The sequence below is a fragment of the Sordaria macrospora genome, chromosome 1 (assembly GCF_033870435.1).
Source record: "Sordaria macrospora chromosome 1, complete sequence".
In the NCBI taxonomy this organism is placed as follows: Eukaryota; Fungi; Ascomycota; class Sordariomycetes; order Sordariales; family Sordariaceae; genus Sordaria; species Sordaria macrospora.
The window spans coordinates 6578243-6602607 of NC_089371.1; the positions used below are offsets into that span (position 1 = coordinate 6578243).

The 24365-nt window shown below is 52.6% G+C and overlaps 7 protein-coding genes across 7 annotated transcripts; 3 read left to right on the forward strand and 4 right to left on the reverse strand.

Moving 5' to 3' along the window:
• Positions 1-1438: 1438 nt before the first annotated feature.
• SMAC4_13109 (uncharacterized protein) lies at positions 1439-1747 on the reverse strand (the record flags this gene model as incomplete). Its single annotated transcript, XM_066091266.1, has 1 exon — positions 1439-1747. One exon carries the CDS (start codon positions 1745-1747, stop codon positions 1439-1441), a length of 309 nt encoding a protein of 102 aa, XP_065945812.1.
• A 4370-nt stretch (positions 1748-6117) lies between these two features.
• SMAC4_01284 (uncharacterized protein) lies at positions 6118-8386 on the reverse strand. The gene is made up of 2 exons (XM_003352402.2): positions 7832-8386; positions 6118-7775 (listed from the first exon to the last, which is right to left on the reverse strand). The coding sequence occupies exons 1-2, from the start codon at positions 8087-8089 to the stop codon at positions 6555-6557; spliced, it is 1479 nt and encodes a 492-aa protein (XP_003352450.1). The 5' UTR covers positions 8090-8386; the 3' UTR covers positions 6118-6554.
• A 124-nt stretch (positions 8387-8510) lies between these two features.
• On the forward strand, positions 8511-10055 carry SMAC4_01283 (uncharacterized protein; the record flags this gene model as incomplete). The annotated part of the gene is made up of 1 exon (XM_003352401.2): positions 8511-10055. Exon 1 carries the CDS (start codon positions 8757-8759, stop codon positions 10053-10055), a length of 1299 nt encoding a protein of 432 aa, XP_003352449.1. The 5' UTR covers positions 8511-8756.
• Positions 10056-10127: 72 nt separating this feature from the next.
• Positions 10128-12857, reverse strand: SMAC4_01282 (uncharacterized protein). The gene is made up of 3 exons (XM_003352400.2): positions 10594-12857; positions 10450-10528; positions 10128-10392 (listed from the first exon to the last, which is right to left on the reverse strand). The coding sequence occupies exons 1-3, from the start codon at positions 12684-12686 to the stop codon at positions 10333-10335; spliced, it is 2232 nt and encodes a 743-aa protein (XP_003352448.1). The 5' UTR covers positions 12687-12857; the 3' UTR covers positions 10128-10332.
• Positions 12858-13416: 559 nt separating this feature from the next.
• Positions 13417-14801, forward strand: SMAC4_01281 (uncharacterized protein). The gene is made up of 2 exons (XM_003352399.2): positions 13417-13993; positions 14089-14801. The coding sequence occupies exons 1-2, from the start codon at positions 13705-13707 to the stop codon at positions 14577-14579; spliced, it is 780 nt and encodes a 259-aa protein (XP_003352447.1). The 5' UTR covers positions 13417-13704; the 3' UTR covers positions 14580-14801.
• Positions 14802-14815: 14 nt separating this feature from the next.
• SMAC4_01280 (uncharacterized protein) lies at positions 14816-17512 on the reverse strand. Its single transcript, XM_003352398.2, has 3 exons — positions 16750-17512; positions 15303-16668; positions 14816-15236 (listed from the first exon to the last, which is right to left on the reverse strand). The coding sequence occupies exons 1-3, from the start codon at positions 17042-17044 to the stop codon at positions 15173-15175; spliced, it is 1725 nt and encodes a 574-aa protein (XP_003352446.1). The 5' UTR covers positions 17045-17512; the 3' UTR covers positions 14816-15172.
• Positions 17513-20878: 3366 nt separating this feature from the next.
• Positions 20879-24152, forward strand: SMAC4_01279 (uncharacterized protein). Its single transcript, XM_003352397.2, has 2 exons — positions 20879-23434; positions 23493-24152. The coding sequence occupies exons 1-2, from the start codon at positions 21746-21748 to the stop codon at positions 23889-23891; spliced, it is 2088 nt and encodes a 695-aa protein (XP_003352445.1). The 5' UTR covers positions 20879-21745; the 3' UTR covers positions 23892-24152.
• Positions 24153-24365: the final 213 nt, after the last annotated feature.

Consider the following 24365-nt stretch of genomic DNA (forward strand, 5'->3'; position numbering starts at 1 on the left):
GATATTGGATGTCTCTGCTAAGGCCGGGCAATGGCAGAAGGTAGCACGATGCGAGGTGTGAACACATCTAGGACCAGACCCTTCAAGTCCTTCGTGCCAGGTCATTGATAGGAGTGTCTGTCCCGCTTCGCACACCCCCGTCTTCTGGTGGGAAAGGGTACCTGCCTTGTACGGTGACCCTTTGCCAGTCGATCAACCGATTTTATGACCAATACCCGGGCTAGGAATGTCGGAATGCCAGCTTATCCACGACACTTGTGTTTCCACGTATTTCCACTAGATTGTTAGTTAGAGCTTTCAATGAGGAAGGTGGCTCAATCTAATAAGAGTGGCAGAGCTTTTTCTTGAATTTGATAGAGTTTCAGTAGTCCGGTACATGAGCCGAGCTTCAAGTGACACAGCACCGCCAAAACCCACTCTCCCATCACCACGCATAAAACGGCCAGCGTGATATATGATGGGATACTGAGCAGGTTGATGTGCCCACGGGGCGTAGGTAGTAAGTATGCACAGGGGTGGCACAGTCTCCAGATTCCGCAAAGGAGGCGGGGATAATGAAGTCCGCGACCCTTTCGATACCCATCGCCGGTAGTCCATAAAAGCATAAGAGCGATGATATACCGGTCATATGTGCGATCATGTCTGAAGATTCAGACCGGCTTGGTTCGTGAGCATCATATTGGCCCAGATGTAGAAGGTCCGCCACTTCCTATGATGCAACTGGTTAGATAAGTTGGCTTTCGTCCCAAGTTTTGGTAGCGCAGCTTTATTCAAGCCGTCACAGAGATATCCACGTCGATATGTGGGAATTTCACCTGTTAGCAGTTTGTGTGTGATATTAGCTTTGAAACGTATGTAAGCTCAGCCCGTCATATTCCCCAGACCAACGACAAAGCAACTCATGCCGGGATGTGGCACGACAAGCCAAGATTGCAACCAAAGTTGGTGAGGTTCTTGAATGCAACATGCTATGGGAGCGAGGAGGGGAGGGGTTCAGGTGGTGAAAGGTGGAAGTGATGAATGAGGAGGAACGGCTGTGGTCGATCCGCTGATTGGGCTCGACTGCTGGTTCCAAGCTCATGGGACCGTTGGAGCTACTAAGCAGAGATGTCTTCAAGGGTTCTGAAGAATGGCCATTGCAAGGTCCGCTGGCTCAAAACGCATGAAATGTGAGACATTGGCGGGTAACCATGTACTGCCTATCCCCTTGTATTTCTCTCGTACTCTTCGATATTGGATCTTCAAGGTTCCTCGGTCGCTCACCCGAAAGCTATAATGTTGTCATTTCTCACGGACCATATGTTTGCCGCCTGGAGTGACTTGTCAAGTTGACTTGCAACACAGCATGTATGGCGGTGGCCGGCTGAGAACGTGGGGTTGAACAATAACAAGGATCAAGTTGATGATATGTTCCTCAGATCTCATGCGCAGGACAGCATCACGTCGTGCTTCTGCTGCTTGTGAGTATCTGCGCTGAGGAGGACTCTCGCCGTAGACGAAGGCCAATCCGGGAGAGTATTAATCGTAAGGTGGCTGACACTTCTGCCAATGACGGGCCATCAACCTGTGCCAAGAAACTCCCTGCTTGATGTCCGGCCGGTGTCCGCACATCGCGGAACAAGCATCGAGAGAAGTCGTCATGGCAGCAGCGCTCGTAGTGGTATTCAAAAGGGGCGGCAAACCCGGAGCACGGTTGGAGCACGACGTCGTCAGTCGTCAGCTGGGGCTCCACCATAGTACATATCATGTATGTAATGGGGTTATAGGGTACAAATCCGGCGATGATGACACTGCTCTCTAGGTTGTAGAACGACGTGGATGCCTTTTCTGTCGAAGGCAGGATTTGGAGACTGTCATGACTTTGGCAGCAGATACTGTCACCAAGTCGCGCAGGTCCGGGGGAGGGGGATCCTTCAAACGCAACAGTTCAACGAAAGGATGGACGAGTCCCTGTGAAAGAGCAAGCATCTTCCCCAGACTCGCTTGTTGGATGGTGGCGTGGGCAGACAAGGGAAGGATGCGGAGACGAGATGACATCCATCCTTGATCCAACCTCAATATCTTCCTCCCAACAACAAACAGACGTCCATGATGGTGATGAAGAATGACATCTGCAGCGGGACGCTATGCGACCTCCGCTTCGCTACGACATGGCGGGGTAGAAGTGTGAGGGTGAATGCGACACAATGGTGATAATGCTGGGTGCTGGGTACTGGGCTGCTGGGGTAAAGCTCCTGTTCCGAACCCTGCGATGGGTTGGAAGGTGGGAAGATGTTGTGGGTGTCAATGTGTTCCCATAGTTCTGAACGTAGGACCTGGAAGATGGAGGAGGTTGACAGAAGAGGACAAGTGGAAGTTGGGGTTGTTGGTCGTTGCTCTTGAGGGAGACAATGTCGCTTGGAGTTACGTGTAAGTGAAAAAGGTGCAATGCTTGGGGATGGGGATGGATGCAAGTGGAAAGAGGTGTGGTTGCAAGCACCGAAAACCGGATGTGCATTTCCGTACAACAATATCCATTTTGTGGGCATGATCCTGCGGATTTTGGTACCATTCAAAGCAATTTAACTGTAGCACTATCAATATTTTGACGCGCAGATGCTGCTTGGACCATCCAACGTCTCTTTATTCCCAACCAAAGCTACAAGTCTGCGCCCAGTTGCAACATCAAGCCTCTCGCTTGGTTTGCTGATGGTCTGATCTGTCACGATAGGACCCATCAGTTCATACACTCTATTCCTTTTATCTGCGTTATGAAGATGAGGACTTCTCCCAGAAATCAGAATTGGCCGCATGGAGTGAAAAGTTCCTGTTGCCCTGCTGACGATTTTATTGTACATAGTAATAGTTCCTACTCAAATTCCACGTCGGCGATGGATACGAGACAGGCACAGAGGGTAGTAAGCGGGACGGACAGGCATCCTGGATGATAATCCCATCAGGTTCGCTCTTTTCCCGCTTATTATTAGCCTGCGCTGCCGGGCATCCATCGCAGCCGTCCTGAGACTAGGGGACACCGTGCACGGCATCCATCCATATACATCAAAGGTACTGTGTGAGGTGTGTGATGCAATGGGAGATATGTCGTTTTCACACTCTCCCGAAGACCTGTGGCTTGCCGCGTTGCAGTGTTACCTGCCTACTTACCTCTAGCTTCGTCTAGTTGCGAATAATGAAAGTCGTACTGGACACGGCCAAGTTGAACAAGATTTGTGCCATGGCAACCTCTCGTTGTCATGCATCACAGAAGCATTGATCGAGTTTCAACATCAAACTTCCTCAGACATTGGAGACATGGTAGGCTTGTCCTGTTTTCCCACCTCATAACCTCTCGATAACCTATGCAATCACACTGCTGAGACTTGTACACACAGACCACTTATTACACTTTACGGTCATCAATTTTTGGATACCATCTTTTCTCATAGCCGGGCGGCATCTCTGAAACCTAGATGCGCGGAACATCGATCAGTCAAACCCGCGCGGTCTGATCGGGCTCTTCTCCGTCATGAACTGCTCTGGTTAACGTATTCTTCTGGTACAGTGACATCCTGCTTTTGGCGAGACGAGAGGTTGGCTGGCCATGCATGGCTATGGAGGCCTAACCGAACGGCTTGCCGCAGTTTTCACTCGTTGGTCCAGAATGAGCAGGAACTTCGTGTCCGGTGCTGCCTACGGCCACGATGGCCCGCTGCAGAGCACCGCTTCTCTGATCAGAAACGATGGTAAAAAGGGTCTGATGCAAGCGGAAACGCGGGTCTCACTGCGGTGTCGGATTGTTAGACTCGAAGGACCCTTATCACTGAAGGCCATGATTCAAGATCAGGAACAAGCATCACTGAATCACCCCATTATCGATTCAATATAACGATGAAAAGGAAACAGCAGGAAAAAGCAAGAAGAAAAACAGCCCAGACACCGGGGGAGACCTGCAAGCAGTCCTACAAACCAACCGCCCGCGCCCCGGGGTCACCGGTGATGCGGCCAGGCACTTCTTCCCTGGCAGCTAGGCAAAAAAAATGGGGATGATATTGGCTCCGAGGAGACTGGTATTCGCATCCGGTCCGAGGGCGCCTTGTGCTGCATGCAAGCAACCGATTTCCTCGGCTGCGACCTTCCTGCAATGTGCTGAGCTGTGCGTGTCAAAAGGATTTCACACGCCGTTAGCGATTTTACCAACTTGCCGTTACCCCTTTTCGATACATGGTATCATTGGCATATTGTTGCGGTTTATCGACCAGTGGTGGTATTCACGAATCCTTTGCCCAAACTGGACATGGCAAAGGCAACGAAGAGGAAGAAGGTGAAAAGGCCCTGTAGGTTGTCCTCTGACCTCCTCCACCATCTTCCCTTCACTTCCCTACGACTTGGAGGTTGACGATCCCCAGTCTCCTCAAAGCAACAATAACACACGACACAAAGTGAACTCCGAGTCGCGTTACGGCACACTACTGCGGGCTCCCGTCCTTGCAGAAGCTTGTCCCACCTATACCGTGTTTCCATCTTCATCGTCCCACCCTGGCCCCTTGATCTTCCTTGGTGACCGCTCTTCATGTGTTGCCTGTCTTCCGTTTGCCCGTGTTCCCTTATCTGCCTTGGCTGCCTTTTTTCCGCCTTTTACTTGCCTCAACGGGAGGCCTCGGGAGGCCCTTGTGCGACTGTCTCCTGTGAATCGTTTCCTGAAGAGTTTACTAAGTTTCTACGAATCCCTCTCACGCAGTCACTCACAGAGGACTACAGAAGCAAGTACTCGACACAGCCGCTCACACACTCCAAAACCGTTGCCTAGATCTAGACAGTTCGATGACCAAATTATTCTACCTTCGGCTCGGTAGGTAAAGCATATAGGTATGCAATACGTAAAACCCACCTACGCATGTACCGTATAGGCTGGGTTGATAATGAGAGAAAAAGGTAAAGTTGGGTTCCACAGATCACAGATGCTGCCGCTGTACTGCGTTACCGTGTAGGTGCCTCAGACATATTGTACACATACTCAAAAGGTTAATATCTGTATCTACCGAACCGCCAACCGCCGACCGATGGAACCGAGCGAAACAAGACACACGAGACATACACACCTTGAGGTACTAGCGTAGGCAGGACCCCCAACAGCAATATAGGCATCGAGTTTCACCAAAGCAGTGGCAAGCAAGAGTGTGAAATATAACCCCCCCCCCCCCCCCCCCCCAAATCTATCCAGGTACTCTTCCCTTCCCGTGTCTGCTCGATATCTGGCGAAGATGTAACCCCGGCTATTCCGCGCATGTAATATCTCGACTTGTGCAACTAGATACCACGATCTGTTCCTGTTTATTACCCCGTCCCTTGGGCGCAGTATCTTGAAGTCATTATTCTTTATAGCCGGGGAAGGGAGCAAATGGTCAATAATCTAGACCTAACGAACTATAACCGATTACATGTAGATAATAGTGTGACTGTTAAACAGCTTGCATACTCTATGCTTTTATGTCCAATTACCGTTCAATATGACCCTTTGCTGTTATGTAGTCCTTCTTCAGTCCAGACAGGACGCAGTATCATCACTCAGCCACTCAGTCACTAACAGCTAACAAACGTTGAGTAGGCGTATGTAGCTAGATAGACACCAAATAAAGAGACCAATGCAAATCTTGCATTGTGTATAATGTGTTACAGAGCCCCTGTCTTTCGGTTCACGATCATGATACGGTTGAAAAGAGGCGCTGGATAGTGGCCTCCTTGGTGTTACGTGGGCTACGGCTTGTTCCGGGTGTAAATAGCTTTGTTGGAGGAGCGATGGTTCATGGGCAGAGAGACAGAAGGTGCGATGTGTAGGCTGCCAGATGTTAGCCAAACCGGTAGCTAAACTGGTAGATGCATTGATCCCAAGTGCTTCCGTCTCGAAAGGCTTCTGCCTACCTCGACTGTAGCATTTCGTGTTGGCTAACGAGAGGAAGGAACGAAGGATCCAATGATGAGTTTACCAGAGAGTCCGTGAGAAATCTCGCAAGTGTATTAGTTGGTGACCCACGTAACGAAGCAGTGAATCACCCAGAAACAAGGAGCAAGACGATCTGTTTCGGTGCACCCGGAAATTTGTTGGGGAAGACAAACTGGTCGAAACGGGTTTCAAAGCCACCAGTTTAGATGATGTACTCTGACCACAGCATCGATGCGAAGACATTGAGGAGTGAGAAGATGGCGGCAACATACAATTTCAATACGTGGCCTTCCACCAGTGAAAGCAAAGGATAACTGCAGACTGATTATGTTCTTCTGTCTTCGTTACCACAAAGAACCCCAAAAAATAATGAATGGTAACGGACGATTTGAAATTGTCCGCATTGATTCTAGCCATTGATGTATGGCCCCTTATGCGCCGGGGTTCTATTTAACCCCCGGTGTAGAGAACTAGACAATACCTATTCTATTTTGTGTCCTACGCCAGGACACACTCCCGATGTCTAACCCAGATCATCTCAGCTCTCTAAGAGTGAAATGGTCAACTGGAGCCCAAATTCCTGGTACGAAGCCGCCATGAGACCACTTGATACATCTCAGCGCCTTTCTGTTTCCTAATAGGCCCGCTGTGTTAGACCCACGCGGCGACCGCGTTTGCCAGAGCCCATCGACCGCATTGTATCATCCAAGGAGCCCATATCACCTCCACCAATTTGATCTGCCATGGAGTTCATGAAATCCCCCTGGCCAGCCTGAAACCCATCAGTGCTCTTGAAAACCGCATTGAACAGATTCCCGACGGCCTCGGAGAGAACGGTAATGCCCTGAATATGGTCCGCATCTTCGCGGGACTCAAGCTCCAGCATGCCCTTGTGCTCATCAATGCGACCCTTGACCCGTCCATCAACGATCAAGAAACTCAAGATGTCCATAACCTCCGGCTCGGTAATACGCAGCTTCTCCGCAAGCCAGCTAACACGCATGCGGGTATATGGGGCAATAAGCTTGACCACTCCTTTGGTGCGCATGTTACGCGTGACCTCGTCAATGTTCTCGGCGATGAACGGATCCGCTAGTAGATCGGTGTTCTTCTGGAGTACGTCCTCGTACCTGTAGATATCATCGCGCTGGTATGCATCCACAAGCTCCGTCATGGCGGAGATGCGAGGGTCGTTTCTGTAGGGCTTCATCTCTTGGCTGTCAAAGGGGTTGATGTCCGACTTCATCAGCATTGTCGTCAAGAGCAGATACTTAAGAACCTGGATACGGCGAAGGTCACCGGCCTCATCGTAGTTGCGGAATGCCTCGAAAAAGTCACTCTGGGCCTCCTTCCAGTTTTCCTCACTCATGTGCATCTTGCCACCACACTCGCGGATGACGCCCTGAATTTTGGGGTGCGGCACGGCGGACCGCACCTTGAGCGCCTTCTGGTAGAGAACCTTGAGCTGGTTGTTGTTGCGTGTTTCCGAGTACATTTGGATTTCCAGGGCGTAGATCTCCAAGGAATATGTGCCCTTGCTGGGATCATCGGTTCCATCGGGCTTTCGACAAGCATTATGGAGCTCCCTCAACTTGCGGGCGACTGCGTGGTAATCCTTGCGGTCGAGCAACAGTCGTGCAAGCTTGATGTTCGTCTTCAACCATAGGCGCTCGTTGTTTGTGCTTTGGAAGCATTGAAGAGTAAGGGAGTAGAACTTTTCGATGCACTGGACAGCCTTGGGATCGTCGTATCCCTTCTCGATGTAGTTGAGCATGTTGTCGATGGACTTTTCGGAGTAGTTCCTCGTCACGGCGGACTTGACATAGGTCAGGAGTTCTTCGTAGTGGTCGGTTGCCTATGCCTTTGATTAGCCGTGTCAGACTATACTAGGTTGATAGTATTAGAACCTACCTCTTGGTATCGCTCGAGTTTGAATTCCATCTTAATAGCCTGTTTCAGTGCTTTGAAGCCCCAATCTCCCTTCTCCGGCTCGAGCGGCGGTATGCTAAGAAACTCCTGGAGTGCTTCCTCAGGGTCTGATGTTTTGGTCTGCTTGGCATTGTAATACTTGTTTTCAATGTCGACGTCGCCGTTGTCCTCCTCCTCTTCGTCTTCGTACTCGAAGTCATACTCCTCCTCGGAGTCTTGCATGAAATCGTCGTCGGACATGGTCGCGGTCGCTGGCTTAAACGGGGCCGTAAACGATTCGGTGGTTGGATAATGGGGGACTGAGAATGAGAGATGCTGGAGAAGAAATGCGTGGTTTGGCGTGAGAATGGAGGGTTGGTGTGTGTGGTGACGAAGTAGGTAAACAACGAAGCTCTATGTGCGTGCTGAAAGTGAAAGTGACAAAAGGTGGTCGTAAAGGTACGTAGCGAAAGGGCGAACAGGTGTAGTCAGTGTGGGTTGTGGTCGCGCCTGCCTCTGGTAAGGCTGAAGCTCGAGTGGGGAGGAGGTTAGTCAAGTGGAGATGGCAACTGTGGGTTCTGCTTATCCATTGGTCAAGAGGCGAACGTCAAAACTCAAGCTGCTGGGGTGTGGTTGCATATAGCCTGAGTGCCGTAGGTTCAGCACTCCAGCAGTGGCCGGGGCGTTCTCGCTGCCTTCTAAAAATTGTCCCTTACATCAACAAACAGCCAGGTGCCTTGCCACTCGACAACCATTTCCAACTCTCATCCTCCTTGAGCTCAACAATCGCAATTCTGAGCCTGCCAACGGGCCATTGACAATCTCGTGGTGTCTACCATCTCCCGATCATCCGTCCGATCACCCTTAAACTACAACAACAACACCACCACCACTCGCTCGCTGCAATAGCAGCACCAACACCGCCAAGATGGGTTCCGGTGATCTGAACATGAAAAAGAGCTGGCATCCACAGCGATCAGGGAACGTCGCCGCCACTCAAAAAGCCGAAGCCGAAGCGATCGCCGAGCGCAAGAAGCTGCAACAGCGCCTGCAAGAAATCGAAGAAGAGCGGCGCAAGGAGGAGATCCAAAAGGCCCTCGAAGCCGCCGGCGGCAAGCGCAAGATCGACCGCGTCGAATGGATGTACAGCGGCCCGACCGACGGCCAGGCCGGCGACTCTGCCGAGACCGAAGCCTACCTGCTCGGCAAGCGGCGCATCGACAAGCTCCTCCAGGACAACGACACCAAGAAGGCGCTGTCGAAACAACCCCAGCAAGATCTTCTGTCGGCTGCCGGGCCGGCGCCGGCGGTGACCAATGCCCGCGATGTGGCGACCAAGATTCGCGAAGACCCACTGCTTGCCATCAAGAGGCAGGAGCAACAGGCGTACGAGGCGATGATGAACGACCCCATCAAGCGGAGACAGCTGCTTGCATCTATGGGCATTGATGACTCGCAGATCGCGAAGAAGGATGGAAAAGAGGAACGACGACACAAGCACCGCTCCTCTCACCACCATCGCTCGGACCGACATAGGGGTCGCGACGACGACCGTGACCGCGATAGAGACAGGGATAGAGATAGGCACTCCCGCCGACGCAGGTCCGACTCTCGAAGCAGGAGCCCACGGAGGCGCAGCGATTCAGAGGAAGACTGCAGCAAGCGGCGCAGACGAGACTCGCCCGACCGGACAAGGAGGCGAGACCGGGATGAAAGCCCCAGGAGCCGGAGAGTCAGGGACGATAGCAGATCGCGAAGGCATGGGTCTCGATCCCGCTCCAGGTCAAGGTCACCTGGCGGCGGCCGTTCATCACGAAGAAGGGAGTATTCCCCAGAGCGTGGTGAAAGCAGACCATCTTCGCGCAGGGATGACCGCAACCGTGATCAGCGTCCACCACGGAGGGAAGATGACCGATCAAGATACAACGGCGGGCTTAGAAGAGGAGGCAGACCGCCGCCGCAGCAGTCGGGTGGTGATGACAAGAAAGAGGAGGAAGAGCGTGCCAAGAAGCTGGCTGCCATGCAAGCGGCTGCCACCGACCTGGACAAAGCTCGCGAGGAGCGGCTCAAGGCCCTCGCAGAAGCAGAGCGAGCGGAGAGAGAGGCGGATGAGAAGGCGCGCCAGCAGAACAAGAAGTATCGTGGAGGTGATGCCGGGTTCACGAGTGGCCTGCATAGTAGGGCGGCCGACATGAAGATTGCGGACCGTATGAATGGGAGAGTTTGAGGGTGAGGAGAGTTTTTGTTTTAAGTTTATTAAGATTGATTAGATACCCAGTTTAGTATAGATACATGAGCGTCGGATGGTTAGAACACTACTGGTACTACAAACTACGGACACGCAGAGGCGAACATTGAAGATATGGTGAACCTGTAAACTTTCCAACAAGTATGTTACAACTCCCGCGCATCATGCCGTGATATCCAAGGATAAACCTTGCCAGACGTAATAACACAGGTATTCTAGTGTAATATCATCCACCCATAACTCTAAACAGAAATCTTTAGGCGCTCTCCTGGGTCTCTTCGAAGAGAACCAGAACAGTTCCAGCCTTGCAAATATCCTACAAAAGTATGTTAGTAGCTTTTCTCGAACTATTTTGCTAGACAGCTGTACTTACTCCTTCTTTATGCGCCAGCTTCTTGATGACACCGGTCTGTGGCGACCGAATAACCGTCTCCATCTTCATCGACTCGATACTGTAGTCCAGGGGATTAGCCACCTATCCAAGCCACAATCGGGCATCCAAGAGGCAACAACTTACACAACCAACGGAGCGCCCTTCTCCACCGACTGGCCCTCCTCAACCTCGTTCCTCAAGACCTTGCAAGGCATCGGCGCCACTACGCTAGCCGCAGCCTCCTTCGACCCCAGCGCCTTGTCGAACCACCCTGGGGTGACAAGTCTTAGCTGAGTCTTGTGGCCAAGTTGGAAGACCGTCAACTTCTCGTTGTCGGCAGGGTCCTGGACCAAGGTTGTGTCGACCCTCGCAAGAGGGAAGTAAGTAGTCAGCTTGGTCTTCGTGGCTGACGAGGTCGGGGCCGTTGTGGAAGTTGACTCGGACACAATGTTCTCAAACACTTGCGGCTTGTCGTCGCCCTCCTTGCGGACAGATACGTTGAACAGCTTGTTGTTCAACTGGGTGACCTCAACCTCGACGATCTTGCCCTCCTCGGTGCTGGCATCGTCCTGGACACGGAAAGCAAACTTGCGCGAGTTCTGAGTGGCGGCTTCGCCGAAGCCGAGGGTTTGGCCATGTGCGGCAGGGGCATTTTGTGTCTGGGTGCCTAGGAGACCAAGGGCAGCCTGGGCAAAGACATCATTGGAGGTGGGCTTGGCCTCAAACAGTTCTTGCTTCCAATTGTCGATGAAACCGGTCTCGACATCACCTTCGATGAAGGCCTGGCTGTTACAAAGTCTCTTGAGGAACTCGATGTTTGTGCTCAAGCCAACAACTTCATACTCGCGCAAGGCCAGTTCGAGCTTGCGGATGGCCGTCTCTCTGTCCTTGCCCCTGACGATAAGCTTGGCGATCATACCATCGTATGCCTCAGAAACGGTGTCTCCCTCGACGAAGCCAGCGTCGATGCGCACATCTTCGTTTGTCTGGGGCTTCGAGAGGTGCACCAGAGTGCCTGAGTCAGGGAAGAAACCCTTCTCTGGGTTCTCGGCGTATATCCTAGCCTCAATGGCGGCACCTCTTTCCAGAATCCTAGCCTCAATCTCGTCCTGGGTCAAGGGGAGCTTCTCGCCGGCAGCAACCCTGAACTGCCACTCGACAAGGTCGGTACCGGTGACCATTTCACTGACGGGGTGCTCGACCTGGAGACGGGTGTTCATCTCCATAAAGTAGAACTCGTTGGTGTCCTTGTCCAAGATGAACTCGACGGTGCCGGCACCCACGTAGTCCACGGCAAGGGCAGCCTTCCTAGCCTTATCCCACAAATCTTTTCTTGTTACATCATCCAACAAGGGCGCAGGGCTCTCCTCGAGGATCTTCTGATGTCTCCTTTGGATACTGCAATCGCGCTCGCCAAGGGCCACGCAGTTGCCATGCTTATCAGCGAAAACCTGGACCTCGACATGTCTGGGGCGCACAACGTATCTCTCCACGAGCATCACCTCACCACCCTCACCAAAGCTGGCGCGTGCCTCAGCCCTCGCGCTCTTCAGTTGAGCTTCAAACTCGTCGGCGGTGCGCACGATACGCATACCCTTGCCGCCGCCTCCCTTGACGCTCTTGAGCAGGACTGGGTACTTGATTTCGGCGGCCTTGGCCTTGAGCTGCTCGACAGACTGCTCGGGGCCATGGTAGCCAGGGACACATGGCACGCCGGCAGCGTTCATGATCTCCTTGCTACGGGCCTTGTCACCCATATCGTGCATAGCCTTAGGGGGAGGGCCGACAAAGACAATACCGGCGTCCTCGCAGGCCTTGGCAAAGGCGGGGTTCTCGCTCAGGAAACCGTAACCCGGGTGGAGAGCCTGGATTCCATGCTGCTTTGCGAGCTCGACGATCTGTGGACCATCGAGGTAGGCCTTGGGGGCGCCGAGGGAGATGGCATAGGGGGTGCACTTGGCATGTTGTGAAGCGGCGTCGATATCTGTGTAGAGGGTTGTGGTGCGGATGCCCATAGAGGCCGCCGTTCGAGCAACGCGGAGAGCGATCTCACCACGGTTCGCGATGAGAACGGATGTGATGGGGGTTACCGAAGTGTTGGTGCTGCCTGTGGTGGTAGCTGTCGACGAGGTAGGGGCGGTTGTCGAGAGGAAGCGGGCTCCCGAACCGGGGGCGGAGGTGGGAGCGGTGCGCAAAGACACCGGGAGACGGCGAGAAGCTCGTTTTACGGCGCGCATGGTGAATTTTGGGGAATGTGTAAGACGAGATATCGCGACAAGGCTTGCAATTGTTCTCTCAAGAAGGTCAAAACAAACAAACAAGAAGAGTAAAGAGGAGAAGGGAGGAAGACATGGACAGAAACCAAAACTGACAAAGCCGAACAGAGAAAGCTAATCCCACCCGCCCCGTCTGCTAGACTGTCACTGTCCTACCTTTTCAAATTCCGGGCAGTGCCTTCCACGCCAATTGGATGTCGTCCATCTTCCCGAGGTTGAGACTGCCGTGTGAGGAGGCCGACACTAGCCGTTGATCCCCTGCCACTTACACTAAGTACAGGATCGAATTCGTCTTAGCCGCCAACCTCGTGACCGACACTCTTTGATTGCTCAATGGGATTGGCAGAGGTCTTGATGAAGATCCTCCTCATTACAATGGCTCCAATTGTTCCTGTTGATCCAGAAACCGGAGAGGCCATCTCCCTCTCGACATGGAGACGCGGATGTCCTCGGTGTTCAGTTTCCCCAGAAATGAGATGAAAAGTGAAAGTTGGGGAAACGTCATTTTAGACAAGGGTTTGTGGGGTTTCTCCTCTTCCCCGCATTCTCGATGCCCCACTGTTAGCAGGTCGCGCTCAAAAGGCAGGGATATCTTATCGCTCTGTTATCGCCCAATCGATGGGGCCCACGCTGCTATCGTCCAGGCAGGCATTGAGGTTGCCAGCACTCAGTCGATTGACAACAATGATCACTGGGAACGACATCGAGAACAAGTACATGAATTGATCAATTGCTTCGTCTGAGTAAAACACAAACAAATTCATACACCCTTTTTAGATCTGAAAATCCTCCTTGTCACCCGCTGCCTCGACGTCTAACTTCACGTCTCATTGACACCGACCCACCAAACGGATCCTCTTGCTCCACGGGAGAAACCCATCATTCCACTCGGCGGGCCGCCAAACCAAGACTCTAGCACCAAAACAACAACCTTGATGGCACAGACTCATCATACTTCATAAACCATCAAGAAAACACAATGAACCAACAGATACCTCTCAACTACGAGGCCTCGGCCGGCAACACCAACATGCGCATCACCAGCTCCCTCCCTCCCGAAGTCGTCCAATGTCTCGAGAACGCGCGCTTCCTTCACCTGGCCACCTGCGTCGACAACATGCCTCACGTGTCGCTCATGAACTACACCTACCTCCCCTCTTCGCCGTACTCCGACGGATCACCCGTCATCGTCATGACCACCAACCCTGCCAGCAAGAAGATGAATAACCTGGTCGCAAACCCCAACGTCTCTTTGCTAGTTCACGATTGTAAGCACCTGTTTTCTCCCACCCATCCATCCCCCTTTTCCCCTTTCGCTTTCCCCAATCTCAACTCAACTATTTACTAACTTTTGACAACAAAGGGGTCTCCCACCGCCCCTCTACCTCCCACCAACGCCGTCCCTCGGGCGGATCTCCGGGCCCTGAACACCGCTCCTCCTCTCTCGCCGCTCTATTGTTTAACCTCAACACTAGCGCCGTCTCCTCCATCAGCGCGACCATAAACGGCTCCGCCCGCCTCGTCGACCGCGGCTCCGAAGAGGAGAAGTTTTATCGGGAGAAGCATTTGGAGAACAACACCTTTGACAGCGAGCAACCTCTGATGAACAGCATCCGGAGGGGAAGCACTTCTGGTCAACAACAGCAAATACCATCAGCATTACAAACTGGAGGAGAGGAAGGGGATTATGGTAGAGAGAGATACGTGGCGGATGAGGATGTCAGAGTGGTGGTGGTGGGAATCCGGGATGTCCGGATTGCGGATTGGAAGGGGACGGTGCAGGATTGGGTTATTGCGCCGCCGGAGGGGAGGAGTGAGGGGACAAACGAGGCCCTGGTTAATGGTATCCGGTAGAGGGGAGAGCGAAAGCTCCTTTTTTTTATTCGGCTAGCTTATGGACGGGTTGACCGGAATGTGGAAGGCTGTGATATGGACTGGAGTTGAGGAATAACTATTGTTGACTATACTTACTATACAAACACATATCATCAGATATCAGAGGGTGTGTACTACAACCAGTTCAGAATCTTCACATACGCTTCCCTTAGTAACTGATATCAACAATCAAAGCTTGGAGGTCTGAGCAAATGGTGAAATTATAATCAAGAATTTTAGGTAATGACGGAACGCTATCATTCTAAGCAGTCATAAGTTATACAATCCTAGCACCCACCATCGGCTTCATTAATCATGCATCCTTATCCATTCTCCCATGCCTCTTCACAGGCCATTATGTGTGCTTTTGACTTTTCCGTCAACACGTCTGGAGAAGGAACCCAGATGATGCTCCCAACCGAAACCGTTACCTAATCCGTGAGCGCCGACTGGTGCAGAAAAGGAAATGTTACACTTTTGCCATAGTTATTACACCAAGCAAAGAAACGTGTGTTCAGAGGAACAGTCATAATGACGTGACACACATACTTTGTGCGCGCAAGGGCGCTCAATTAAGCAGCCCACTCGACAACCTCTAGAGCGCACATGACCAACATAAGGGTAGAAGGAAGGATCCTAGTAATTGCGTGTCAGTAAAGGGTTACTTTAGATATTAGATGTCAGAGTGATATCTTCACATACCAGATAACGTAGCTTTGGAACAAAATCTTGCCCATGACCACCTCGTACACGTTGTTGATCTGGCAAATCTGAGCCAGCTGCAACGCGCTAGGCGCGCCCGTGAGGAGGAAGCAGACGATAACAAAGATCGGATCGTCCAGAATGCTGACAGGCACATACTTGGCGAAGATGGCAAGAATGGGCGCCATGATGAGAGTCGGGAGGAGCATGCGGCTGATCAAAGACGCAACCAGCAGCTTGGTGCCAATCTGCTTCTCTTCAGCGTCCACCTCGTCGCGCTTCTGCGTGTTGCGCGCCAGGTTGGCACCCAGCACCACCAAGATCAAGGGAACGGCAACACCGGCAGAAGAGTTGATGGCGCTGGTGATACTGGTCTTGACAAAGGTGTCGTCCTTGAAGAAGAGTTCCTGAAGATCCGGGATCGAGGCCACGATGACGGCCGCGAGCATAGCCCAGAGAGGCGGGTTCATGAACTCCCAGAGACCAGCGCCGAAGCGGTACAGGCCGCTGTAGACCTTGCTGAGCAGTTTCTGCACGGGAGTCGGAAGAGCAGAGAACACGGTATGAGCAAGACCGGAGACGGAAGCGGCAACCTTCTTGGCCGATGCCTTGACGCGCGCCGGGAAGCCTTCAGAAACTTCGCGTTCATCGGCATTACTGATGCGGGGGAATGACATCATTCCGTTGAGCCCATCGTCGTGGTCAGAGACAGTATTGCCGTTCCCGGGCTTCCGGATAGTATCCGAGTCGTCATCGCCATAATCACTAGGAGAGGTCCTTGACGACCCAGCAACAGGAGTACGACCTGCAGGCTCGTAGACTTCGGAGTGGTCGGACTGCGTTGTCGGGCTCGCATAACCGTGCGCGTAACGTTCTTCGCCAGTCTCGTGGGTGCTATCCAGCCCTTGAATGAGTTGCGCGGCATGGTCGCCCTCCAACGGTTCGTCACGGTAGCGGCCCTCTTCGATCGTCTCGTGGTTGTACTCTTCGTACTTGGACTTGGGCGCAAGCAGAATGTGGAATCCCCAGCTCCAGCGGACGAGCTGGCCAAGCTGCTGGAAGACCATCAGATACAGAATACCGCGGGCGGCAACCTCGTCATCGTTATCACCAGGGATCCGGTCCCAGTGCAGTCCCTTCAAGGTTTGCGACAGCGAGATGACCAAGGAGATGGGCAACGAGTTGGAGTTGCCGAACACGCCCATGGCGGTGACGAAGTTGGAAGCGCGCTTGTTGAATCCGAAGCATTTTGAGACTCCAACCGAGACCATGTACGAGACAAACGTCTGGATCACGAAAATGATGGGGATGACGCCGAGCTCAATCAGCTTATCGGCGTTAAGTTGAGATGCCAGCTTTGTGAAGACTGTCCGACCCAGCGTTAGCCAATAGTCTTCCGAGATACTGTTTGGCAGGAGAAACTACGTTGTATTGCGTGTGAACTCACTAAGGCATGGCGTAAATAGCATTACGTTAAGGTTTGCCAAGAACTTCTGCTTCTCGGCGTCGAAGTGGCCAAGCCTGGCGATGATGTATCCAGGCAAACTGACACATACTACCTCGAGAACGGCCCCGAAAACGAGGAGCACGAGATGGGGGAGGGAAGGGTGAGAGTCATGTTCTCCGCCTGCGAAGACCGTGAAGGGTGCGGTGGTTGATATTGAAAAGTCGTTGGGCGAATTGCCAGCGGCGGTCACGGCCGTCCGCAATGACGTCGGCGATCGGATGTTGAGGAGACCCATCAAGTGTCACAAAAATCGGCGGGGATCAATTCGGGCAATGGGTTGAGTAATGCCAACTGAAAGCGGAGAAGAGCTTAAATCTGGGAGTTTCGAAAATGTCGATAATTTGCGGTCTGGGAGAAAACGGACCGGAAGAGATCACGGTGAGGTGGGTGCTTTTTGTTTTTTTGTTTCCAGCTCTGGGCTGAGGCAGGCAGGGTTCGGTGGGTACCCCGTACGTTTCACGGGTTTTTGGCGCAGCGGCTTGCAAGGCTTGATACACTACAAGCGCTGAAGTCCGTGGTACTAATGCCAGGGTCCCGCTAATAATGTTTGTTTGTAGGTGTAAAAATGATGTGATGTGAGCAAGGCGTTTCCCAATGGCTTGACAAATGGTTTTGATTGAAAGAAACGCAGACACAATGAATGAGCGCGCTCTTGAGGGAGACGGGTTGAAAGATAAGAACAGGCCGGGTTAGGTATGGCGGCTGGAGGCTTTGAGGTCTTGGAAGTCTTGGGATTTGCGTAACTACCTTATCTCCCTCTCTGCCCGTGTGGCACAGGCGTCATCAGCCTAGCCCTGGGCTTCCGACAGTGAGGTGGTGACTGTGGTGGAAAGTGCCGGCCGCCTCACAATGTGGGATGATTGGATCAGGATTGCAATCCGGCAAGGAAGGAGACAGCCACTGCACTGGATGCGCAGCAGAGAAGTGGAGGACGACACGAATGAGAAGTGATAGAAAGGTACGTCAGCCAATACCCATTCCGCTTCTATTTTCTTCCACGCTGACGTCTTTCGCGAGGTTGCGGCCTAACAGAGCATACTGATTTTCGTAAGTCTCGCCGTGCCCGCGCTGGAAATATGTACCCGTCGTCCCGTCGTGTCTAAATGCTGCTTCCCAACTCGTCTATGGCGGGCCGGGTGCCAAGACATGGAACTTCTCTCTTGAACCCTCGCGGTCGGATCCACTGGCCCTTGATACCGGAAAACATCAAACGCACAGAACTGGAAGAATGACGATACATGCCAGAAAGGGTGCAACATGAAACAAGCAGTGTTGCTACCCTCGCACGCCTCGCTGGGTGATATGTAACGGCCGGGCCCATTTGTTCCCAGACCCCTTGTCTTCCAGGAACAAGATGCTAACACATTTCGACAAGTCGATGTAGTAGCATCTGGACCGTTAGAGACTCTTGAAAGGCCATATCGACGTTCTAGTAATACGGTGTACATACTATACTGGCAGTGTGCTCTTTTCAGATGCTCATTCAAATTTCGGTTTTGGGGCCGATGCTTTGTGAGTCCAGGTTTTAGTTGTTGCATCTGGATTCCTCCAATGACGCGGGGTGAGGTTCATGATAAGAAGTCGTATTTCCTGCTGGGTCTTGCGCCGCACATGCGGCCCTTCGGACTGGCTGAGAGGCTGCACCTGTCACATCATCGATCTTTTGATAGACGGGAAACTTGGTATCTGATGAACGATGTCGATTGGAAACGCATCCGATATGATCCCGCAGTGTCAATAATCAGCAAACCCATCACCAAGACGCAGGGCCTTCGAATAACGGAACAGACCAAGGCATTCTCGCAGTTTTTGGTAATGACACTGCCGGATATCTCGTGTTGCTGTCTGACACTATTGCGAGGTTCATCGCCATATAGCTCGGTGTTTTTGTTAGCGGTCATGCTGTGTTCCTTTGTTGGACCCTGGAGCTTACAGCTCGCTCTTCTTCCACACGGTGGTTGCGCATACGTAGTGGATGTCAACAGGTCTTGATAGCAGACTTATTGTGTAACAGGATATGGAAATGAACGGAGCAGCATAGCCATGTCGACATCAGCGCGGAGACCAACCGACGCTTATGGTACATGGTAGTTGATATGCGCTGATGGGTATCCAAACGGCGATGCTTTGTACGCTACGATTAGCGTGTTGTTGGGCGTGTGATCGTACAGAGATGGAAGTTGACATGCGCTTCGTTTCTACCTCAGACACGGGATCGTCGGCGCAAGAGAGCTGGTGTTTGCAGATCGCAGCGTGTTTCGTGTACACTGCTGTGGTAGAGAATCCGTGAAGAAACCCCGACTTTGACGTGCACCCTCGTCAAGACACACTGACAAAGTGGGCAATCCGTATGCGCAACTACATGGATGCCATTCTCAGTTTGACCATACACTTCACTCGAGGTCGAACATCTTTGTACTTCGTTTTTCCCATATAGACTGCACCCAATAGCCTGCCGGGCTATATTGTGCTTCCTCAATCACAGCATAGCGTTGGGCAGACTGTCCTTCGCTTGATCCTGATTTTGGCAATACCGCTCTCTTGCCATGACGCAAATGCCAGCCATGAGCGTCGGTCAATGCCATCACAGCCCAAAATCATCGCGAGCCCTATACACGTGTCTCACCTCTAGTACCCTAGCGGCAAAGACTACTACAACCTGCGCTTGGAGATGCCATAGACAGCAGTAGCCGTGGCACACGGCAGTCACATTCACCACCAGTACGAGAATGCATCGTGTGCGGTAGATGCGATACACTTTCAACCAAGCCCGGGCAGGGCAGTGGTCTAGTTCCTGGCCGACTTGCTGCTGTCTGCTGTCAATAGCTCCCGTCGTAGCATGCAAGTTTGCGCGAAACACGGCTCTTGCTCACTCCCACCATCCCGATGCAGATGGGTACACAACCATAGCCCACCAATGCCCCTCCTCTCTCCCCTGGAGGTGAGTTGGTTGTTTGGCTGGCTCTCGCTGGCTGGCCTCCCCAATCCCGACCAGGCAGGATTCAGGAGACAACGTCATAGCCAGATTTCTCAAGATGCTTAGCTCCTCAATTGCCCCACTTTCCTTTCTAAAGCATGGAAATTGCTAAACACCAGCGGGACCAGGGGATGCGGTATCTCCAAGTACCATGCCGACTTTTGGCACCAACTGGTGTACCAGCCCTTCCCCTGCCATTGCCCATCCCCATCGCGGAGTGTACGGCATCCGGGTGAGTTTGGGAGTCTGAACATGGCATTCTCCCGAGTGCCGAATACCGTACCTGACTCGACGACATGATACTTGTCTTCCATGTCAAATCTAAACGGGAGCCCAAGCGGCAGTCTCTGATAGATATGTCTGCTGCTGCTATTGTTTCTTCCTTACCCAGTGCCGTCGTGCCTTTTCTGTTTATATGCAGAAAATGTTGTGGCTAAGCCAGGAAGTACCTGCGATACACCTACTGTGTTGCGAGTCGTAGAACCTTGGCAAATCCCCTGCAGCACATGGTTTGCCCAGTCTTTCCCGTCCCTTTTCCATGTAGAGTAGACCGACCTCTTTGTTGACGGTCTGTGTGTGTCCGGCTCGAGCTAGCAGCGAAGGAGGATAGTGTATATGCCCGTAGCTAACTGCGCAGTAGTTTATAATCAAGACCCGGTCAGGTGCCCGCGACTCCGCGGACTCGGCTGGAGCAAGCTCCGTGCATTGGCGGACCAATACCAGCTTCCTCAACGTTGAATGGTCGGAAAGGAAAGACAAAAAAAGATGTTTGTTGGGCGAAGCGATTCTGGGACTTTTTCCTTGGAGAGCGCTAGCTTGGATGATGGAGGCACTATTCTCGGCGTATCCCACGACATTCCCTCTTCTGTGTCTCCAGCCCCTGCGAGCTTGGAGAACCGAATGCAGACGGATGGAGAATTTGGAAGTGGAAGGCATGGACCACGTAGAGGGGCGTTTTTAGCAAATTGCGGAGCAAAAGCCCCTGCTCCGTACTGCTCGGCGTCTGCCCACCTGCAGCGCTTTTTGAGGTGCCCACTGCCCGCCCACTGAAGTGGATGAGGTGCCCGCCGGCAGCAGTACCTGACCTTCCAGCTTGGGAACCTCGAGTGACTTCAAACCAAGAAGTTGGTGAACAAAGTAAAAAGTCCTACTGGACATCCAATCCCGCTGCCCACCAGCCAATGTCGATACCACCTCAACCTCCATTACCTTTTGTCTCCTCTTACTTAGGTACTTCCCTACTTTAGCTGGACTGGATCTTGGACCGGGTTCATACCGGCTCGACCTTCACACTCCGCCGCCGGGCACTACCTACTTTGACTAGTACGCTGTCTTTCTTTTTCTTCCTCTTCCTCCTCTTCCCCTCTATATTCCTATCTCTGTTTGAAGTAGGGCATTGCTTCCAACCTCCCTGCCCCATGTTCACGAACTTGCCAGTCTCAGCTGCCGCTGTTCTTCTTGCAGGGTGTCCAGAGCTCTCTACCATCGTACCCAGTTCGCACCCGCGTTACTAGCTCACTTTTCTATTTGGCCTGCCCGCTCACTCGTCAAACTATAGCAGGCCCGCCGTCGTAGCGTCGTGCTTTGTCATCGGTTGCGAACATCGTCACCTTGCAGCTCTTCGCGAGACCAGACCAGAGCCAGATCTTTGGACGTTGCGCTTTCGATTCTCTCTTCTCTGACGCCCTTTTCCCCCTCCTACAAAACTTCAACCAAAACTTCTCCCCTTTGACGACGACTACTATACCGACCCAACCTCGAGTCCGAGTAACCCCTCTCGACCAAAACACGTTTGCCTCGATATATACTTTGCCCCGCCTCTTCAAAGAGCCGCTTCAGCATCAATAGCTTGCGCCGCAATATTGCTAAAGACCTCCCACCGTCCAAGGGTTTGGCACTTGCCAGCAGCATACAGAATCAGTACCGCTTAGCGCTCAAGAAAAACTTCTTGTCGCCACCATGTCGGACCACGACCCCGATCACGCCCCGGCTAGCCCGAACGAGTATGACGATGAGAGCAACCCGGCTTCTCCGGGCTCAGTCGACGAGTCGTCAGAAGCAAGCACGCCCATGGACCCGCCAAGCTCAGGTTCAGATGCGATGCCTGGCTTCGCACCAGAAGCCGATCTGGCCCGCAGAGTGCCATCGCTACGGACCATCTCCGACCCACAAACGACTCTGATGAACCCCAGTTCGAGTGTTCCTGGGACACTGAATGCCGCCCGAAGACCTGCGGCGTCCGCGGCAAACCTTCCAACGGACCTCATGGCAAAGGCACGGGCTCTACATCAACAACGGATGGGCATGGCTCCCAGACCTGGCATGTCGCCCCAGAATAGTGGACTGGGCATGAGCCCCATGGGATCAGGTATGGGAGGCATGGGAGGCATGGGAGGGATGGGAGGCATGGGAGGCATGGGCGGCATGGGTGGCATGGGAGGGATGGGACACAGCATGAACTTGAACATGAACAACATGAACCACGGTGGGCCGGCACCAGGTGGCCTTCGGTTACCGCAAGGCATCACACGACCACCACCCCAAGGCTTCCCCAAATCCGCACCTGCTATCTCTGGTGTGGGCAAAAAAGCCCCCAGTCTGAGCGAACGGCGAGCAATGAAGCTCGGAGGGTTACCAGGAGTGCCTGGGTCACCCGCGGGTGGCACGCCGAAACTCTCAGACATGGGTTCCGATGACTCCAAAGCGCCAGCCATTAATGGAGAAGGCCGCGGGTCGAAGCTGAGCGATTTCAAGAACTATATCGACGCAGAGAACGGGTGGATCACTTTTGCAGATGCAGCAACTATCACACGGACAGGCGTCAATTTCGCCAACGGACAGACCTTCAAAATCTCGCTAGACGAGGTAGAAGTTATGGACGAGCTAGGCAAGGGCAACTATGGTACCGTCTACAAAGTACGACATACTAAGCCCAAGCTCCCACGCTTTGGACAAGGCTTGAGCAACAAGCAGTCGTTATCTCGACAAGCATCGGCGTCAGATGCTGACGTTTCTGATAACTCCCCACTAAGTCCTGTTGCTGCCGCTTCGCGTGGCACTTCAGGCAAGGTCATGGCTATGAAGGAGATCAGGCTCGAACTGGACGAGTCCAAATTTTCCACCATTCTCAAGGAACTCGTAATTCTTCACGAGTGCGCCTCGCCCTTCATCATCGATTTCTACGGTGCCTTTTACCAAGAAGGCGCGGTATACATGTGCATCGAGTACATGGACGGCGGCAGTATAGACAAGCTATACGCGGGAGGGATCCCCGAGAATATCTTACGCAAGATTACATATGCGACGATTATGGGTCTTAAGTGCCTGAAAGAAGATCACAACATCATCCATCGCGATGTCAAGCCCACCAACATTCTGGTCAACACGAATGGACAGGTCAAGATCTGCGATTTTGGCGTTTCGGGCAATCTCGTTGCCAGTATAGCAAAGACCAACATTGGCTGCCAGAGTTACATGGCACCAGAACGCATCAGCGGTGGTGGCATGTCAGCTGCGGGCGGCGCGGCCGACGGGACTTATAGCGTACAAAGCGATATTTGGAGTTTGGGTCTCACCATCATCGAGTGTGCCATGGGTCGGTACCCGTACCCGCCTGAGGTTTCTAGCACAATCTTCAGTCAACTCAGTGTAAGTTATCCTTGTCATCCCTCATCAAGACACCCAAGCTAACCTAGTCAAATTCTAGGCCATCGTTGAGGGTGACCCTCCTGACCTCCCCGCTGATGGCTACTCCGGCACGGCAAAGGACTTTGTCAAGTCCTGTCTCAACAAGATTCCTGCCAAGCGCCACACATACCCGATGCTGCTGATGCACCCCTGGATCAAGTCCCTCGGCAGGCCCGAGACCATCGCGGAAGAAGTAGAAGCCGAAGAGAAGGCCGCCGATGACCAGCTCGCCGACGCCACCGGTACTCTCGACATCAACAGCAACGGACCGATCAACGACCATGGAGATCGTGAGGTGGCTGAGTGGGTCACCAACGTCCTGGACCGAAAACACAAGGGCTTGCTCCCTGGTCAGGTTGAGAAGCCGGCTCTCCACGCTGCGCCGCTGGATCAAGTGAGCCCGGGTATTACGGTTTAGATGAGTTGTGGTCGATCTGTCTGTCTGTCTGTTTGTGCGACTCGGAGGCTAGTTGGTTTATTTTCTCATTTTCCTTTTCTGTCCACTTGTTCATTCATAGCGTGTGTACAATCATACAAGTACAAATAAGGGGGAAGGAAGGACGAGAGAAGGGTAGCATGGGCATTACTGGGATTCAAGTACACGATAGAATCCGGAAATTTCCGTGGGGGGTTTTGTTGTTTTATCTATCCATCTATATCACAATTTTTTTCCACCCTGGTGATTTTGATTCAGTGATATGAAGTCAAGTTGAGTAAGGTCTATGAACGACGAACGGCGGTCTTTCACCCGGAGAGGATCACTGATTTCTCCCCTCCTTTAGGTACGTCAAAAGAAATCGGTTCCTCAAGATGCCACCGCTATAAGGACCGTCTATATCGCATACTTACTAGCATGTCCTGTCATCGATATTTCAAACACTCGGTTCTGTAA

Coding starts and splice junctions, on each gene's coding strand:
- SMAC4_01284 (XM_003352402.2), bottom strand. CDS start 8,089: ATGTCCGACGACGATTTCATGCAAGACTCCGAGGAGGAGTATGACTTC. Junction 7,776..7,831: donor AACTCGAGCGATACCAAGAG/GTAGGTTCTAAT, acceptor TCAAAGGCATAG/GCAACCGACCACTACGAAGA.
- SMAC4_01282 (XM_003352400.2), bottom strand. CDS start 12,686: ATGCGCGCCGTAAAACGAGCTTCTCGCCGTCTCCCGGTGTCTTTGCGC. Junction 10,529..10,593: donor AAGGGCGCTCCGTTGGTTGT/GTAAGTTGTTGC, acceptor CCTGGACTACAG/TATCGAGTCGATGAAGATGG. Junction 10,393..10,449: donor AGCTGGCGCATAAAGAAGGA/GTAAGTACAGCT, acceptor ATACTTTTGTAG/GATATTTGCAAGGCTGGAAC.
- SMAC4_01281 (XM_003352399.2), top strand. CDS start 13,705: ATGAACCAACAGATACCTCTCAACTACGAGGCCTCGGCCGGCAACACC. Junction 13,994..14,088: donor CTCTTTGCTAGTTCACGATT/GTAAGCACCTGT, acceptor TTGACAACAAAG/GGGTCTCCCACCGCCCCTCT.
- SMAC4_01280 (XM_003352398.2), bottom strand. CDS start 17,044: ATGGGTCTCCTCAACATCCGATCGCCGACGTCATTGCGGACGGCCGTG. Junction 16,669..16,749: donor GCTATTTACGCCATGCCTTA/GTGAGTTCACAC, acceptor TGGGTCGGACAG/TCTTCACAAAGCTGGCATCT. Junction 15,237..15,302: donor TTCCAAAGCTACGTTATCTG/GTATGTGAAGAT, acceptor CGCAATTACTAG/GATCCTTCCTTCTACCCTTA.
- SMAC4_01279 (XM_003352397.2), top strand. CDS start 21,746: ATGTCGGACCACGACCCCGATCACGCCCCGGCTAGCCCGAACGAGTAT. Junction 23,435..23,492: donor CAATCTTCAGTCAACTCAGT/GTAAGTTATCCT, acceptor GTCAAATTCTAG/GCCATCGTTGAGGGTGACCC.